Genomic DNA, 18485 nt, shown 5'->3' on the forward strand with positions numbered 1-18485 from the left:
CTGCCCTGGCAGCTGCATGAGTATCTCCCAGGCTTGCACCATATCCAGACTAGCCCTGGGTAGATGTCCCAGACAAAAACAACCCAAGCAGCACCCTGCACCTGGGAGCATTGAACAGAGCACACAGCCCTAAATGTACTCAGAGTTTAGCAGCAGTGCAGAGTTCCAGCTCTCCTGTACACCCATGCATTTGAGGGCTGTAACTTTAAACAGCAATTCTGCAGCAATTCTTCTGAGGGAGAGCAATTGGTTCTTCTTCCTTGAACATTACCTTAAAAAAGAATCCAACAAAATACAGCAAAAACCTCCACTAGAAATCATCTAGTTCGTTGTTCTCCACTGGAATTGTTCTCTTTACCACTATCCCTACCTTGTACTGCTTTAAGCAGCAGCTAATTAATGAAATAGGGAAAAAAAAAAAAACCACAAACAAAAAGAACCCAAGAATATGTCTCAGATTCAGCTGCACATCTCCATGATGCCATGTGGGAAGAAAGGGCCAAGATTAAGACAAAGTTCTCTTACATCACAACTTTAGCATCATTTGGCAAACACAACCCACTTTATATGAGATTACAATCATGGAAATGGCTTTTTAATGTGCAAGGTGCACTTCCACACTGCCATCTTGTGTCAATAACCAGGTTTGCTGAACTTGAGAGCCCAATATGCTCCAAATACTTCAGCAAGGATCAAAACAGACAAATACAACATTCATTAGGTTGTAATGCCTGTTCCCCTCCAAGGGAAGGAGGGGACAAAGGATTTTTTGTTACTAACATTTGCCAATGTGAATTAACAAATGCAGATTTGAAGGAGCCTTGTTTAAAAACCAGGACTTTATCACAGGTGGAAACTCAGCTTCAACTCTTCAAGAGTTTAAATTTCAGCTCTTTGAGGCCCACTAAATTTGAAATCCCATCTATTTGTGCACAAGCAAGCTAATGAAATAACCCCAACTTTTTGCAGATATTTTGTGGGAAAATGAAATTGGACCCTGAATGGAAGTACTTGACACCATCTAGGAGAAGCCAGCCTGACTCAGTGCGTACCACTCCAGGCTGTGGGACATGAGTCAGGCAGCATTGCAGACCACAGGCTGCTGAATTTTCTTTCCTTCCATTTTTCACCACCAGCCAATTTCCATGCCAAAATGATTCCCACAGACAGGGAAACGTGACTGGGCTCAAGATGCAAAAAACAGCATCCCTAAATTTTCTCACAGTTTTACTGCATAACACAGTGTTGGGAGAGGGGGAGTCATGGACAGGCTAAGATAAATTCATTGGATAGAGGTTGAGAAACTTTGACTTGTGACCAAAAAAAAAAGTGTCTCTCAGTGTATTTCAGGGCTGGTAGTGGAGACTGTAGGTATCTGGAATTTGGAGGCCAGGGGGACAGTGCTTCATTGGTTCATTATTGCAGATGCTGTCTACAATAAATGAAAACTACCATGTTGAGGGCTATCCATACCATATCCACCCAAGGTATGTGCCTTTACAAAAAGCCGTATTTGCACAGTACCTAAATCAGATTCTGAACAGCTTTCAGGAAGCAATCTTCTTCCAAAAGCAGCAGAGAGTACTCCAGAGAGCTGTGTGAGCAAGCACTATTCCTCCATAGTCTGTACTTGATGACTAGGGTCTTCATATCACAGTGCTGTCATGTGTGGTCTACCATGTAATTACTTACCACAACAGTAAAAACCAAATTAAATACCTTTACCAGTCTTTAACTGAATACCAATAACCAGAGTCAACTTTGGCTGATGAGACATTTTAGATTTTATATGTTAATTTTTAAAGCAAAAAGTAGAAATAATGTTTGGCACTTTGTAATTCAACAAGCAGCATTCAGTTACAAGCAGGAGAAATTACAGGGGCGCAGGTGAAGTTCTCCCACTGTACCAAAACATCATGATCTTCCCTTGTTACCCCCAGCTATCACAGCCACAATCTCTCTTCCCAATCTGTGAGCTTTCCTACACACTGCCCCCTGCCAAATCCCCTGAGAGCAAGGAGCACCCTAAGCTGCTTTGCAGCCTCACTGCAGCTCTTCATGGTACCATATACAAGCTCACACTCAAGAGCCCTCCTGCACCTGCCAGCTTCCTCTTCCTCAGTTTTACCCACAAAATGCTCCCCCAGATTCCTCTGATCCACAACCTATTTTTTTTCACTGCTTCCAAGGATATGGACACAGAAAGGTACATAACCAAATATGAAAGGATTTGGGGAAGCCACTGACCAGAACAATCTGGAAGCCACCACTGAGACATTGTGCACATTCCAGCTGTGTTTTCAAGAGGAGCAGAACCTAATGCAAAAACATTTTCAGCACTGAATTTCTAGCAATAGCAGAGAAATTTTGAGGAACATCCACCTCTTTAATTTTTTTTTCAGGAATAGGCATATAGTCTCACCACTTGTTCTGAATGCTCAAGGGAAAGAGCATGAGGAGCTGGATGGAAATCTGTACAGAGACATTGACATTGACTAGAAAGGAAGAGAGAAAAGGAAGAACTGTTCTTGCATATATTTATGTGAACAACTTCATCCTGCCAGAACAAATATTTTTCCCAAGATGAAAATCAAACAATTTTATATTTACACACACTATCTTAGACATGTTTAGCTGAACAGAAAGGACAAAAACTTCTAATAAATGCAACATCAGATTTTTTATTTACAAATATATGGTAATTCAACAACCATTCTCCACTCAGTCTGCAGAGGAAAGAGTGATAGTTACATTTCCAAACAGGAAAAGAAAACTCTCTCTCTTAAATGGATTCCACAGAATATTACGCCAACACCACTGAGCAAACAGATTATTCTTTGTATTTAGGTTTCAAAAAAGCACATGATTTTAGAAACCAGCATATGGAAAACAAACACATTTGTGTGCATTTAAATGCAGCTTCATTTTATACTGGAAGTGAATTCTCTAGGTTATGTCAAAAATAAAGACAGCAATGGCAAATATATATTTATATTAGCTATTTCTCTAACGCTCATTTCAAGAGCTTAGAAACAAAATACCCTCTTCATATACCATTGGAAAGTCAACTAGTTGATTATAAGCCTCAAAAATATTTTGAAGTTATTATGGAAAATATACTTATTCTCTCTTGTGCTCTTGGTACTTGAAGCTGAAAATGTGAAAGCATTTTTCCTGGCTATTTCCTTACTGCAATTACTTTCTTATAAATAAAAATAGTTACATGAAGAATACAAGGTATTGCAATGAAGACTAGACAAGCAAGAGTTACTCTTAGAAAAAAAACCACACATACACACAATATATATATTTATAGATCTACATCAGCAGCAATCACCTCTTCTTGTATCTGCAACAGTGGTTTCATATCTTCATTTGCTTCACATGGAGGTTGGTTGTCCAGCTGTTAGGGAGAGACAAAAGAAACTGTAAGTAAAGCCTAGTTACTGAAGAACTTTTGTGACAACAATTAATATATTAAAGTTTAAAAGTCACTTAATAGTCAAAAAACATTTTAAAGTTTCAAATACTTATTGAAAATGGTAACGTACTAATGTATACATTCTGAATCAAGCAATCCAAATATGAACAATACAAATTTGAGTTGAATCCAATTATAGCATTGCAAGTATTTCAGGCCAAGTCATATTCCACAGAACATGCACCTTACCACATTCTTTATTTTTAATTTATTTATTTTTAGTATTAGCACAGAGACAGAGTGATAGTTTTTCTAAATTTACCCTTCAATAATGAAATTAAAATTTGTTAAATAACTGTAACAATATAAAGAACTTTTTTATCCTCTCTGCATATCTTTGTATCTGCCAATACAGTGGTGTTTCACTAGAATGTTCCAAGTTTAAACCACAGAATTAACACAAAAGTGTGCAAAAATATCACATAACATTACATCAAATTGCAAAGTGAATATTAATAACCCTATGCTTTATCAAACCTTTTAGCCAACGTACATTCCAAACTAACAAATAATTAGCCAGGTTGATGTCAAATGCCAACTGCAAAAAATAGTAATTCACATTACAGGCCAGTGCTGTGCTGCCAATACATTTTCACTGCAGTAACTGCATAGCTGGTTTTTGTATTATTCAAATAGCTGATTTCAATTACTAATCACTAGTTTGAATACTTTGTTCTGTACCTACAAGTTCTTACAACTCCTGATTTTACTTGTATCTCATACAATTATGTTTTGAGGTGCCCACTGGCCCAAGTAGATGCAGTCTGAAGGGAAGGGAATAGAAACGTTTCTCACAGATCAGCTCTGCTTCTGAAAGGCACTGCTGTGACTTTATGGGCTGTAATGTCAAAGAGAGACTAAATAGCAATTCATCCATAATAAAATTACTTATCCAACTCACCCAGCAATATTTCCCCCCAAAAGAAAAGACAGAGAAAAAAATGTGAGCAAGCTCCAGAGTGAATCTCTCACACATTTGGGTGCTTCAAATAGGAACACAGTCATTTCAGTGTAGTCTTGTCATCAACAAGGAGATACATTCTCCAAACATTAAATTAGACATGGTATGACCCAGTGACCTGGATCACCTCCAGATGGAAGGGAGTGATTCTCTTCCTCCTTCCACTGACCACATTAGCCTCTGTGAATGCGCTATTACCCTCACGAGGTGTTGCGCTTTCTGGCTTTAGCTTGAGTACCAGATCATCATTTCTGTGACTTCTCTTCATGGAAGTCAAAAAGAGCCTGCAAATAGCAACAGCGTCAGTTGCAGAGCTTCTCTTTCCTGAGCTAGATTTCACAGCCAGCAGCTGCCCAGTTCCTGCTCAAACACTGTAGCATGAATATCCTGTTCCCTTCACTGCCTTCTGATCCACCACGAAAAAATGTGCCGGGCTCATAAAGAAACACGGACATTTTTCCAGGAAGTAATTCAGAAAATATTTCCCTTCCCTGATTTTTATCATCCTATAGAATTCCACATTTGGTACATAAAAAAGGAGCCATATAAAACTCCTAACACTTATCAAAATTAGGAAGTTGTCTACCATAATGTATGACAGCAGAAAAGACCTAAATACCACTACAGAAAGCCTTAACATCATGCCCCAGTAAATCAGAATTCTGCAAACCATAAGAAGGAAAAAAATTATACTGCACCTTTTAATTAAGATCTGTAAGTAAATCAATTCCTCCTGAACTTGTACCTAAATGAATAATCAATTACAGACCTATAATTCCAATAATAATAGCATCACAAAAAGAAACCAGCATTTGTGCCACCTGCACAAGATAAACTAATTACTTTCCAGGTATGTATTAGGACTGAATTAAATACATATTTTAGCTTAGTTTTTAAGAAAATGTAGACGCTTTTTCAAAAAGGCTTCTCTGTTATAAAGACAAGCCTGTTTAGCACCTGACAGCTCCCTGACACCACTTTCTCAGATCTATAAAGGAGGGAAGATGACTATACCATGCTGTCTGCTTGAAACTGCGTAATAACAAGTTGGTAAAATCAGCTACCAGCGAGTTAGAAGTAAGGAATGACTACCCTACAAAAGACAGAAACTGGCAATCAAACCGTGCTGAACCTATTCACTAATTTAAAGCTAAACATGAAAGCTATCAAGTGGCTCAGCTGTGCAAACATTTTAGGTTGTACAGCACAGAGAAGAACTACAGTCATGCACACTGCAACTGGATTGCCTTACTTTTAAATCTGATATAGCAGTCGTTGCAGAAGAGTTTGTTGTTTCGGATCCTGACTTCAGCTCCAGAGCGGGATCCACCAAGGTCGCATCCACAGGCAACACACTGTATCACACATGAATAATTAGCAACTCCTTCCGAAATACTAAGAAACAAAAATTCTATTCAAAAGCAGCTCAGATTAAGCTCAACAAAGCCTGAACCATAACCCCACAATCACTAGAAGCAAATGTACAACAATTAGTAGATCAAAATGCAACCACCCCTGAGGAAGTATTTTAAGGCGACGACTGGACAATGAATAGCAGAGATACACCAAGTAAGCAAACATAAAGCAGACGGTTTTTAGAGATTAGTTCATTAAATCTAATGTGAACTTTGGTTTATCTGAAAACTAAAACTGGTTTGGCACAAAAAAAAAAATTGTTCTTTAGATGGCAACAGGAATTTTGGCACAGAACACCTGGGTGTGCTACTTGCAGATTTCCATGTGGCACTACATGCTGCTGGTGTCCTCAGTCCCTTGGCACTCAAAGCAGAAAATACTCAGGTACTCCCAGTTTCCTGGGTTTTCATCATCGAAACAAGTTCTGATTTGGAGAGATGGGGCTGATTTAATTTTTCTTGCATGAACACATAAGGGGCTTGACCACTGCTGTGCTAACATTAAACTATTTAGCTATGGTAGCTAAACATGTACTTGCTGTGAATATGAAACACATCTGGAAGGAATGTAATCCAAAACATAATAGTCCCCTTACTGAATTTATGAAGGACAGATAGTTTCCCTGCTTAACCAAGTAATGAATCTTTTGGATGGCAGTCTGTTCAACAGCTCATTAATTTTCAGAAATTTGAAAAACAGAAACTTGGCATTTTCTTATGTAGGTTATGAGCTACACGTGGATTGTCTCACTCAGAATACATGTCCTGCAGAAAAGGGAATGGTGATTGATCACTATGGATTAGTCTTGTCTCTCCTGCTCAGGAAGGCAGAACCAGGAAGAGCTTGGAGTCAATCCCTAGTAATGCTCCAGGTAATGCACTTGAGCTGAGCACAGAAGACAAGTGTTCTGAGCTACACACAGAAATCTCTTAAAGTCAGGGAAGAAGTAGGGTCCAACAGCACCTCCAAGTCATAGTCTAATTCCACATCTAGTCTGAGGGCAGGGAAATGGGACAGCTTTGCTGTCTTTTGCAGGCAAATATTTATTCTTTCAGCTCTGCAAATGCCCCAAGCTGATGGGAAATCATGTAAGTAGGTCTAGGTCTCAGTGCTGGGCATGAGCTAGTACACTTAGTTGGTGACTAGGGCTGAGTAGTATTAAAGACACCTTTTGGTTTTTTTCTGGGTTTTATCCTGCCCCTTTGAACTCTTCCAACATGCCTTTAGTTGGAAAACACCACATGAACACTGTCTGCTAAAGTTAGCTTAGAAAGGATGGGACATCTTAAATGATTTAATTGCCAGGGTCCAGGCTGAGATTTTTTTTTTTTTAAGAGGAGATTTTTTAAAGATTTTTTTAAGAAGAAGGAAATCTTTGATCTCACGATCCATGTGCTCATCTTGCTTTTCAAAGTCCTGCTTGTTAACTCTGGAATTTAAAAAACACTTCTAGAGTCGAGTGCTAAATGCCTGCAATGGGACTGCCTCATGGAAATATGCATGCAACAGCTGTCAAGAGTAGAAGGCAAAGCAGGTGATTAGTAAGAACCCCTGTGAGCATAACACTGAGTAGCCATGCGTGCTCCTGATTAGTTCCTCCTCCTTCATGATGTGACTCCCAGCTCTCACCTTAAAGCAATGTAAATGATAACAAAGACCAAGAGATTCAATGATCATGGCTGCTCCTTTGCCCAGAATGTTATTACAGTATGAACAGATTTTCTTCCCACTGACTGACCTAAATATAGAATGAAAAACCTTAAAACCAGCTTGAAAATGTTTAAAAGACAAAGAAGAGTTATCAAATACTTTTTGAGATTAAAAATAAAAAAACACATGGGTAAAAACTGGACTATTAAGCTGCTTGGGGAAAGTAAACTGAAAATTAATATTATTTACAGTAGATCTGAAAGCTGTGGAAAGCTGAAGTGTTATAATTTAGATCAAATTTACATAGGAACAAGTTAAGAAATTCTGTCACATTCTTGGCACATATTTCATTGTATAAAATACCTTCTACAAATAAAAAGTGTACTGTTAAGTTTGGAGAGTAAGAACAGAGGTTTTGTGCTCCTGTCTCTTTAGTTGTGGGGAACTATCCAGAAGGCTAAGTTTTAGCAAGCACCCCTTCCAAGTCCCACCATCTGCACCTTGTTAGATAAAAGAAGGCTAGTCCTGGATATAAAATACTATGTTAACTCTTTGAACGTAAGCTATATGGAGGTCAGTTTCCATAGATCTGTCAAGGTGTTAGCAAATGGAAGTGAGAACAAGATAAGCAAATATGGTTAAGAAGGTAATTTTCTTACATCATAAAGAACGTAGAAGAATAGCTTAAAAAAAAAATTGGGGCCAATTTATCATTAAGTGCCTGAGAGTGTAAGAGCTAGTGAAGTAGTATTCACTGTTGTTATTTATAACACATGTTATTCTGTGTGGGATGATTCTCTGGAGTACTATCCCAAGGTATTTTTAAAATGTTTTAAGTACATAAAACAGCAGAGTTATCTACCCTACCACAGTTGAATTCCATTTTTGTTTCAAAATATGTTGCAATTCTTGCTTTCTCCTCCTAGATTAAAATCAACATCCTACTCTGTAATTCTCCAGGGTCATGGGTTATGAGCATTCCTGAGTGCTCCTCAAGATGATATTGACCACATGCCAGGAAGTGAGGAGGAGAGACAAAGATGAGGGTCATAAAGCGTGGGTTTCAGGAATCTTTTGTTAAAACAAACCAGGGAAAATAAATGTCAGAAATGCCATCTGGAACAGGCTTTTGCTAATCATTTTGGTAACCAACACACAACTTGGAGACTGCAGATTGATTATTCAAGTTCCTTTGTTTTTTTAACCAATATCAAGCAGTGATGACAAACCTGTGGAATTTTCTGAGTGACTGGAGCAGGGAGGTAATATCAGCCCATATTTCCACTGTCCCCTCCAGGGGACACTCCAGGTACTTGTTAATCAATGTTATGGGCAAGAATATTGCTGGTAAGCAGACACACAAAGTCTGCCCTTTAGTGCTATTCAACATTTTTACCTTCCCGGAAAAAGGGCACCCACTCACCTGCTGCGTGTCTGGGACCCTGACTGGGAAGCAGAGAGGGGAGACTGAGCCCGGGGAGCTGTCTGGGATGTGGAGGGGGCTCTCACAGAGGTGGCCACAGGAGGTGCTTTGCTGGAGGAAGGAGTGCACATGTAGGCTCGGTTTGAAGTGGATACCGGGCGACTAAAATCTTGACTAGAAGATAGAGATGAAGAGGATGCAGACTGGTTCAGCCATGAGTGGTGCCTCCATGACCTCATTCCTGAAGAATCAAGATTGTCCAAAGACTCCCCTCTGCAACAGAGATACAAGCACCTCAAATGCAAACGGCAGTACGGATGGATCATCCTGATTTTTTTTAAGAGAAAGCCATTATCCTCACATTTTTAATATTTTCTGGGATTAATAGGAGCAATATTCTTCATGTACTGATTGAAAACATACGAGTAGCAAATTATCCTTTGTGTGCAGATGTAGTTCTCATGGTAAAAAACAGGCGAGGCAAAAGAGGCAGCTCTTTACAGCTACTTAATAAAAGCAAAACACTTCACTGCAGCCTTATCAGGGTGAACTGTATCAAAATCCACAGCACAGCAACAGACCTCAGATGACAGCTTTGTTTATGTTTTCTCCAAGGGATACCAGATCAAAAATAACAATCCACCCAGACAGGATGGCTTCACCCAGGTACAAGGCGTTGGCCCAATAACCAAACACTCTCCTGACTGATAACTCAGCTGTTTCCTAAGTGACAAATCCAACATTCATATATCAAATAAAGCAAAAATAAACTATCTCAACTTTATGACATATTTCTGTGCTGAAAAAGGTATACTTCTTAGCCACAATAATTCATTTCCAAAACAGGTTGCCATGCTGATATTCTGAAAGTATCTGTTGACGACAAGGCACATTATTGATTTCCATTGCTGCTATACCAATCAAGAAATAAGCAGCTGAGTTATTTACAGGTCACATCCACATTCATTACTTGTAAAAAAACCCATTCAATCCCAGCTGGAATACAGCTACTTTCTTCTATCTGTGCTGCTATACTGTCTACCTTACGGCATTTCACAGACTCAAATTGTTTCTATGCTCTGTAATACAAGCTAAAGTTCAGAATAACCAAAGAAAAATGTATGATGGGAGACAGAGTTAATTGTTAATGCGATTCCTACCTCCTCATACTACTGCTGTACAGACTAACGGGCTCCTTATGTATACTGGCACTGCGCTGCCTAATCCAGCTGCTGTCCGTGTGTAGAGATGTTTTCTTTCTCATTTCCTGAAGGATTTGCTGTCTCTCCAACTCTGCTGCAGACAGGTTTTGCTCCTTCTGAGATTTCTTCTGTGACTCACCCATGTTCCAGGACCTCTCAGAATACTTGCTCTGGGTGCCTGTGCAGACAGCATGTGCAAACATGAGCTAGACACCTCAAGGCACAAAAGCAGTTACCATCCTGTCAGCACTCTGGCTATAATTACAAGAGCTATTGTTCATCACTCCATTCACAACTTATTCCAGTTCCCTCTTACAGCTGAGTAAAATTTACCAATACAGCACTACTGAAATTTTTTTGTTTGTATTTCCATTAATGTAGCCTTTTACATAATGCTTAATTTAAATACATTCTCCTTCACTTCCTAAGTGTATATGCATAGACATTTGTGCATACACACCCCCTTTTTTAAAATGGTATCACCTTTTTTAGAGCCATAATTTGGACTCTTCCTCCAATACAAACTGAACCATGCATAGAATACATAGTTAAATAACAGGATACATTCTTTCTCTTTAAGAGTTCATACTCTTCTGTAAGCTGTCTCTGTTTACAAGAGTTTCTTTCTTTCTTCAAGGCACTAAACACACTGCTTTATATTGCTTTATATAGATATTAAAGGGGAGAGGGAAATCTTTCAGTTATTTGGATTATGTGTTACCTACTGAGTTGAAATGAAAGATATGGTATAGATTGTCTTTGAAAATGAGGAAGGGGAAAGAAATAAGCAATATTTCTCCAATAGCTGTTGACACATCGGAAGGGAACAATTTTTTATTTCCTAGATCCAGTACGTATTCTTTATAGTAAAAATAATTGAGACAATTACTCAGAAATAAGTCATTCAATTGAAATTTCAATCCTTTTAAATGCTGCTCTGGCTGTAGATTTACTCTTGGATTTATTGGTATAGATTATAATTGTAAAATACTGTGGAAGTTTACTTTCTCTTTAGTTTCAATGACAGTGCTTTAATGTATGAAAGCAACATTTTTAATCTGCAATATATCCCCTAATATGTCTACTTTTCTTTGATTAGTTGTGATTACTTTTTTAAACTGTGTTTTACAAATGTAAAACTGTTTTTTACAAAAGTAGTTTGCAGGCATTTTTGACTGTAACATATTTATAAAATTGGTTTGTTTGCTTTGCACATAATTCCTCTAATATGACCAAAGTCATAAAACTGAACGGGAGTCCAGGAGACAAGTCATTGTGACATATCAAGAGCTGACTTCTTGCTCTGTTATTACTACACTAACTGAAATTAAGAAGACAAAAAGTTGTATTAAATACATTCATCATCTTGGTATGTGCAGGTTTTTTCTTTTTTTTTTTACAGAGTCAATGCATCAAAACTACACATATATTCAATGATATAACTGCATGATTGATTTAATCTCATGCAAAAATCAGTCATTAAAATTTAGGCATCTAAGAGACATTTGTAATCACTGCCTTCAAGAGGGTAGTTAATCATATTTCTCCTCAGCTTTTATGTTGATTTTATGATTTGCTCTTGCTGTTTAAAGTTCATTAAATTGGGGCATAGTATGAATTTACAATGCAGCTATCAAAAAGCACTCTAAAAATTAATTTTCTTAGGATGACTATATGTACACATCTTATTTTTTTTTCCTACTCTTCTCCCTACCTGCCCCAAAACAATTAAATATAATGGAAATTATACATTACTTACCATTTCTGATTGTGTTGAATTCATTCAGCTCTGTAGTTGACTTTGACTTATTCCTAAGGATATAAAAACATTAATTTCTCTATCTTAATTACAAGATCTCATTACAGGCAAAGCTCTTACCATTGCAGATGAGAAAACCAGTCCTCTTTTTTCACCATCCCTCCCATCAACCATTTATGCTATATTTAAAACAAGACGCAAAAAAAACCTAAAGACCAAGAGGATACTAAGGGGGGAAAAAAGTCAATATTTAGATCTCAATAGATAATCACCAATTAAAAGTTAAAATTCTGTACTGAAAGTTGTCAATGCTTCAGGTATAAGGAACTGATCATTGTACTTGTTTCAAAAAAACCATATCCTTCCCTGTAGAAGCTTTGTGAAAACTACAGTCAGACGAAGAAGCAAGAACATTCAGAGCAGATTTACAATTGATTTGGCTTAAGGAGAAACTGAAATGATATTTCAGCACTGTTACTCAACTGTAAGAAAAAGACCTTATCAAAACCCTGCATGCAGATTGTTTTTGGAAAAAATTACTGTTCACTGATTATACCTAGCAGCATAATTTTTTAATGCGTTTTAGCCAAGTAATGGCATTCAACAAATGCCATATACAGGAAGACAAATGCAAGAAGTTGGTTTTCTGACAGTACAGAGGTGAAGCTTCAGCAACACCTCTGCTGTATTATTAGCCTCAAGTAGCACAAAATAACTCACAAAGATTTTAAAAGAAATCCTTTGGTTGGTCCTAACTCAAAGCTGCTACATTAATGGTTTTACACATACAGCATTGGTTGTGCAGCCGCATTTTGAAAGAGTCTTGTCTTTTATTTGGAGATAAATGAAGCATAAACTATATCACATCTTGCTTCCTTAAGTTCTTACTGTTTGTCCTATGATGTGGACCTATTTTATTATCTATTTAAGAAGAAGCAACAGTCTCACAGTTGCCTGTAGTGAAGAAAAAAGTGGTGTCCTCCTCACACATATATCCAAGATGTAACTATTTAGTGCATGCTCCTTCTGAAGTTAGATCTAGATCTTAGTAACAGATCATTAGGAACAGATCCATTAATTATACCTTGTAATTTTTGGAGTTCCTCTTTATATAAAAGAGGTATGCTCACTTCAACTACAAGAAGTGATCAAATACACAGCAGAAGTCATCTTTCAGAACTACTGTGAGATGCAATGCAAAACAAAGGCTTGATTTGTAAAGCAAGAGATGGTACCTTAAAATTAACTTGTGTAAATTACAGGAGTAACAGGCACTATCTCCTTGATAAATATGCCACTGCTGCCCTTACGTCCCTTCTTGTTTACTCTCTCAAGTTGCAGAACCTGAATTGGGATGACTGCACCTTAGATTGTAGAGCACGCTATGACACAACCACAAGATATCTGAAATTGTTTTCCAGCCAGGTAAGTTTAGTACCACCCACATATTTACCTCGTCACAGTTTTGTTTCTCCCTGTAGAATCCCACTGACTAACTGTTGCTTACAACACAGTGTATAATTTGACAAAAGCTTGGCCACTTGTTTTTTCAATATGAAAATATGCCATAAAAACTGCAAAACACAGCAGCAATCCAACATATCCATTTAGCTGCTGTGATTAAAGTTTAGTAGAATTTTAAAAGTTTTATAACAAAGAAATGGTCATGTTACAGTCAGTGTTGAGATTCAATATTGGACATACCTGTCAGCAAATGCTTGGCCAGGTTGCTCCTCAATGGTTTTAGAAACTTCATAACGCTCATAATGCCTGTTGGAAAAAAAAGAAACATTATGTTCATATACAGAAAAAGACACACATAGACATAAATAGTTCCTAAGGGAAATACTCAAAATAGATCCTTAAGGGAAAAAAAAAAAAAAAAAAACAAACCACAGTTTAAATTAAACCCCCCAAACAAGACAAGTTCTGAGGAGTCTTAATTTAACAGTCAGAAATACAACTGATAAAAGAAGGCAGAAAAAGAAGAGTTGCCAGAAAAACTGTCTGAAATTACATTTTTGTGAAGTGACAAGGAAACCAAACATTAGCATACCAGAATGGTTATTGCTAAAGATGTTTCAACTACATATTGATTCAATTTCTTATTACCTGTCAATGACAGGATGGCCAGCTCGATCCTCTATTGTTTTAGATATTTCATAGCGCTCGTAATGTCTAGAAGCAAAATAAAGACAAAATACATATTAAAAATATCTAGAAATTGAGCAAACAGTAAGTATCCTCAGAGAAAACGGAGAAAGTTCAGATGTATTAAAAGAATTCCAAAGACTAAGGTGCTGCAAAAATTACAAGCATCAGTATACAACAGTGATTATCTCATCCATTTCAAAGCCAGGAGGAAAATTTTGTCCAAGCACAGCAGTTCTCTAAAAATTACATTTTTATTCTAGAAAAGTGTACAGGTGAAGTTTATAAATTCACAAAGTTCCACAGAAAACACTCTTTAGCCTGTCCCCTCCTTCAGTGTACTTTGCAGCAAGTATCACGCCTTTGCAGGTGTTTATATATTTCAGATTTCAAGTCTTATCTTTGGATATCATCTTATAGCAAATATTTAACACCAGATATTTTAAAGCCCAGTTCCACTAATCTTGCTCCTTTACTATTAAGCAAAACCACCCGCGTTTAGCAAAACACATCCTTTGGCAGCAACCTCAGGAGCAATGAAATCCCCGTGGACTAAAGAATGCACCAGGGATTTAGATATGCAGATATTACAGCAGCTTAATAAGTTACCACACAAAGTCCTATCATCTTGGAACTGGGACAAGCTAAAATTGTAAAATTATCCTAGCTCTGCTGCCAGGAAGAACCTGTTCAGCCATTGTAGCATTGTGTCTCTGCTTTGCTCAGCAGGCATATCGAGCACCAGTCATTTAGGTTAAACTAAAGTAACTCTGGGTCTCACAACCTCCTCTGCAAATATATGAGGTTTTTAAAATCATATTACTTTCTCCTAAGATTTAGCTTGATACCATGTGTTCTCTTAAGTTATTTCTTATTACTTACATAAGAAGGAGAAAAACCTCAAGAGAAGCCACAAGTCACACACAAGGCAATAAGATAAATGGAGACAAAATAAGGAAAGGTTACTGGTTTAATCTGTTTCAGACAGATTAATCTCCTGTAACAGTAGTCTGAAAACTTCTGGGCAAGAACACAAACTTGAGAACTAATAGGTGAGTATTTGTTTGCTTGGTTGGTTTTTAAATCAAGCTGCTGAAGAAGGTAATCAGAGAAAAAAATATATCTGCAGTTGATAACAGGCTATGATATATACTCATATACCATGATATCCCTCACTGACAAATTAACCCAGTAGTTAAATTGCAATTAAGCTTTATTGTTACACTGTTGAATTAAAATGAGAGAGAAATCTGTAAAAATCAGCCACACATTTGTTGGAAAAGTGCTAACTTGGTATTTCTTCTGGAAGCCTTGTACGTTGAGTCACTGGTTCCCAAGTTGAGTCACTGGCTTATGCACAGTTCTTACAAAATTTTCTCATTAAATCCTTCTGAGCTTCTTTCATTTGGCTGTAATTACTGTATTTACACATCCCATTAAAAAAAAATTGCTGAAGTAGGGTAATGTAGCACTTGATTCTTGGGGAAGGACTTTGTGTTATGCCTGATCCTTCTGTCTTTGGAAAGAAAGACTATCCTATGGTATTTTGCATCTACCGGTTGCAGCATGAATCTTACATGAACATCTTTATACATTCAGGACAGACACAGCCCCGGTAGAAATGGGTTTGAATTTGCAGAAGGAAGAGAAAGTACATCCTAGCACAAATGCACACCTTTGGTACTGAGGCACCTCCACTGACACCTCCCTCTGTTTTTCAGCCTGCTGCCTCTGCTCCTCCACCTCTGCCTGCCGCTGCTGCTCCTCAGCATGCTGCTGCTCCCTCTCTTTACGTTGTCTCTCAAGCTCCAGCTCTTGGAGTTCCCGTTCTTGCTCAAAATGCCTGGTTGCTTCTTCCTGGATCCTCCATTCCTCCTGAAGCCTTCTCCTTCCTCCTTCTTCATGCAGCAAGCTCCCTGCCATCTCGTTTTCTCCATCTCGTTCTGGCTCCTCGGGAGCATTTGCTTCAGGGCTTGCTCTCCAGCTGGACACAGGTGGAGCCTGAGAAGTGACGGATGTTGTATTTAGTGTTAGAACAGTCTGCTCCTGTAGCAAAGGAAAAAAAAAATGTTTTAGGGAAGGGATCTGTTTTTTAAATAGATTGCTCGCTTAGAAAAGGTAATTTACTCTATAAGGTAAGAATGTATAAAAATCATACCCAGCACTTCCACTGCAAGATGCAGGGCACAGTTTGGTTTCACATTCTCCTTACTCAAGAGCTTCAATCCACACACCAGCCTTAGCAAGCACCACAGGCAGCATGGCAGAATGGTAAACATTCTGCTTTCCAAAGTATCACTTACATGTCAAGCCCTCCCTTCCCCACTTAAATACCCATGGAAAACAAACCCTTCCATGATACCCAGCATTTCTCCCTACTGTTTTGACTCAGAAACCTGAGACCTACTTAAGAGTGTATACACAAAGATATACACTGCAATCTATATCAGACCGATGAATTTCACATGAATCCTCATGTGGAGGAATCTCCCAGTCTCTTCCATTCTCCTACCATTTCAAAGTCAAGCCTCAGACTTATCACTCTATGACTCTTTTCTCAAAAATGAGAAAAGGCCTTTCAGTGGTCAAAAGATGTTTTGTTTGCAGGGAAAAAAATAATGTTTATGGGTCCATCAAAACCTCTAACGACAAATAAAATATGAAATGGTTTAGATTCTTGTACAACAAAGTCCTCCAACAGCTCAAAATCTTACTTATTAAAGTTCCAAGCCTTAAATTATGGTCTACTTATTATTCATGACTGTGTAAACACAACTGATCTATTTTGGATGTCTGAAGCAGCACTCACTTAGCAGTAGAGATACCTCAGACAGTTCCCATACTCAGGAAAAAACATGTTCATCTTCACATAAACAACAGCCACAGAAGTCAGCATCTACAGAAACTACACACATTCAGTGTTTTAAAATATATAACTGGAAATCTAAAGTTGATTTGGTATGTAAATTTATCAAATGAACTGTCTGCCAGTAACAAGCCAGACACTTACGAACATGCTTCCTGATAAAGTATTGAAGCAGAACTCCAACAAGTAGCATCAGGTGGTAAATAAACAGCAAAAATCTCTATTTATGATCACAATAATTAATACATGCTGTGACTTTTTGCCAACATATTTTTCATGTTAGTTACCTAACCAGCTCATAAGGAAAAGACACAAATTCAACCTATCTCAATATACCCCACCTACTCTTTCCATCCCATTTTTGCAATCTCTTTCTACCACGTCATGGACAAGAATTTATTTTCCGAAATGAGAAAATAAATGACATAAAAAACCTAATTATTTGCCTGCTTGCATGCTTCTAGTATAAGGGAAAAAAAGCCCTCATGAAACTAGTCAAAGCTTTATTCACAGCCTACCTCATCAAAATACTTGGAGCTCTCTTTTTCTGCTTCTTGCTTAGCTCGTAGCCATTCTTCCCTCAGTTTCTCTTGTTCTCGTTGGTATTTCTCCTGTTAGGTTAGATTGAAGTTAAACATGCAAATAAGAAACATGGTATTTTCTACTTTCATTGAAATGTACACCGGAATTCAATGTGTTTTTTTAACAGACCAAACAGACCAGACAAAAAACATCCCTGAGCTCCACTAGAACATTAGGTCTGCCACAAATGAAATCCTAGCTCAAATACAATCCAAAGGAGTTCTGTAATTTATTTTTGAGACTCCAGGCTTATTACATGCTAAGTCTCACAAAAGCCAACCTCATAGTCCCTGTCCCCCAGTTTAGTTACCATTTGAAAAAAAACACATCAGCTATCTAAGGTATTTCTGGAAAAACACAGTGGTTGTATTTAACTTGGAATTAGGCACATTAATATGGTAAATATAAAGAGATCACTAAGTGAAGTAGTAAGCAAGATATCTCATTCTTTTGAAATGCTACCTTACACAAAACGCAATTTCTGGACCTTGAAATTTGTCTTTTGACTAGATTTGGTATGAAATCAATATACTGTCTTAAAGCACATGGTAAATGCTTTGGTGGTTTTGTCAGTCACCATTTTTGTCTTGGGAATAGCAAAACATTTAAGGATGTCAGAAGTATTCCTTCTAAGATGTTGGAAATAAGCAAAGACAGACTTTGCTTCCTTTTTTTGAAAAGTCATTACTAGAATCATGGGGAAGAGAAAGATCATTATTACTCTGGTCAAATTTATCACTTCAGGACTAAAAAAGGAGAAACAAAGAAAAGTGATGGCAGATGGCTGAGGCAGCTCTCAAGAAAGGGGAGCCAACGTTTACACTCTTTAAAGCCATCTCTTCAGGTATCAAATGGAATATCCAAACCATAACAGAGACCACAGGTAAGTTTAGGAAGGTAGAGCTGCTGCCCTGCAGAGTTTGCAAGCTACAAGGAATAACAAAAGATGAAACATTCAAAAACCAAGAGAGATTCTATGCTTGTACTTTGACAT

General features: G+C 37.7%; 1 protein-coding gene across 3 annotated transcripts in view; it reads right to left on the reverse strand.

Moving 5' to 3' along the window:
- Positions 1 to 2661: 2661 nt before the first annotated feature.
- The window catches only part of LMO7 (LIM domain 7), a 132137-nt gene continuing 116313 nt past the window's right edge, over positions 2662 to 18485 (reverse strand). The window contains exons 21-31 of one of the 3 annotated variants that reach the window (XM_053935441.1): positions 17428 to 17520; positions 15719 to 16089; positions 14005 to 14070; positions 13597 to 13662; positions 11893 to 11945; positions 10092 to 10311; positions 8932 to 9204; positions 7488 to 7596; positions 5695 to 5797; positions 5141 to 5187; positions 3316 to 3403 (exon numbers count right to left, since the gene is read on the reverse strand). In XM_053935441.1, the coding sequence (XP_053791416.1) occupies positions 5144 to 5187; positions 5695 to 5797; positions 7488 to 7596; positions 8932 to 9204; positions 10092 to 10311; positions 11893 to 11945; positions 13597 to 13662; positions 14005 to 14070; positions 15719 to 16089; positions 17428 to 17520 (1398 nt within the window). In that variant the 3' untranslated portion in view covers positions 3316 to 3403; positions 5141 to 5143. Of the gene's footprint in view, positions 3404 to 5140; positions 5188 to 5694; positions 5798 to 7487; positions 7597 to 8931; positions 9205 to 10091; positions 10312 to 11888; positions 11946 to 13596; positions 13663 to 14004; positions 14071 to 15718; positions 16090 to 17427; positions 17521 to 18485 lie in introns of all 3 variants that reach the window. The other 2 variants (XM_053935442.1, XM_053935443.1) reach the window with 2 other exon arrangements.

This window comes from Vidua chalybeata, chromosome 2 (genome assembly GCF_026979565.1).
Source record: "Vidua chalybeata isolate OUT-0048 chromosome 2, bVidCha1 merged haplotype, whole genome shotgun sequence".
NCBI lineage: Eukaryota > Metazoa > Chordata > Aves > Passeriformes > Viduidae > Vidua > Vidua chalybeata.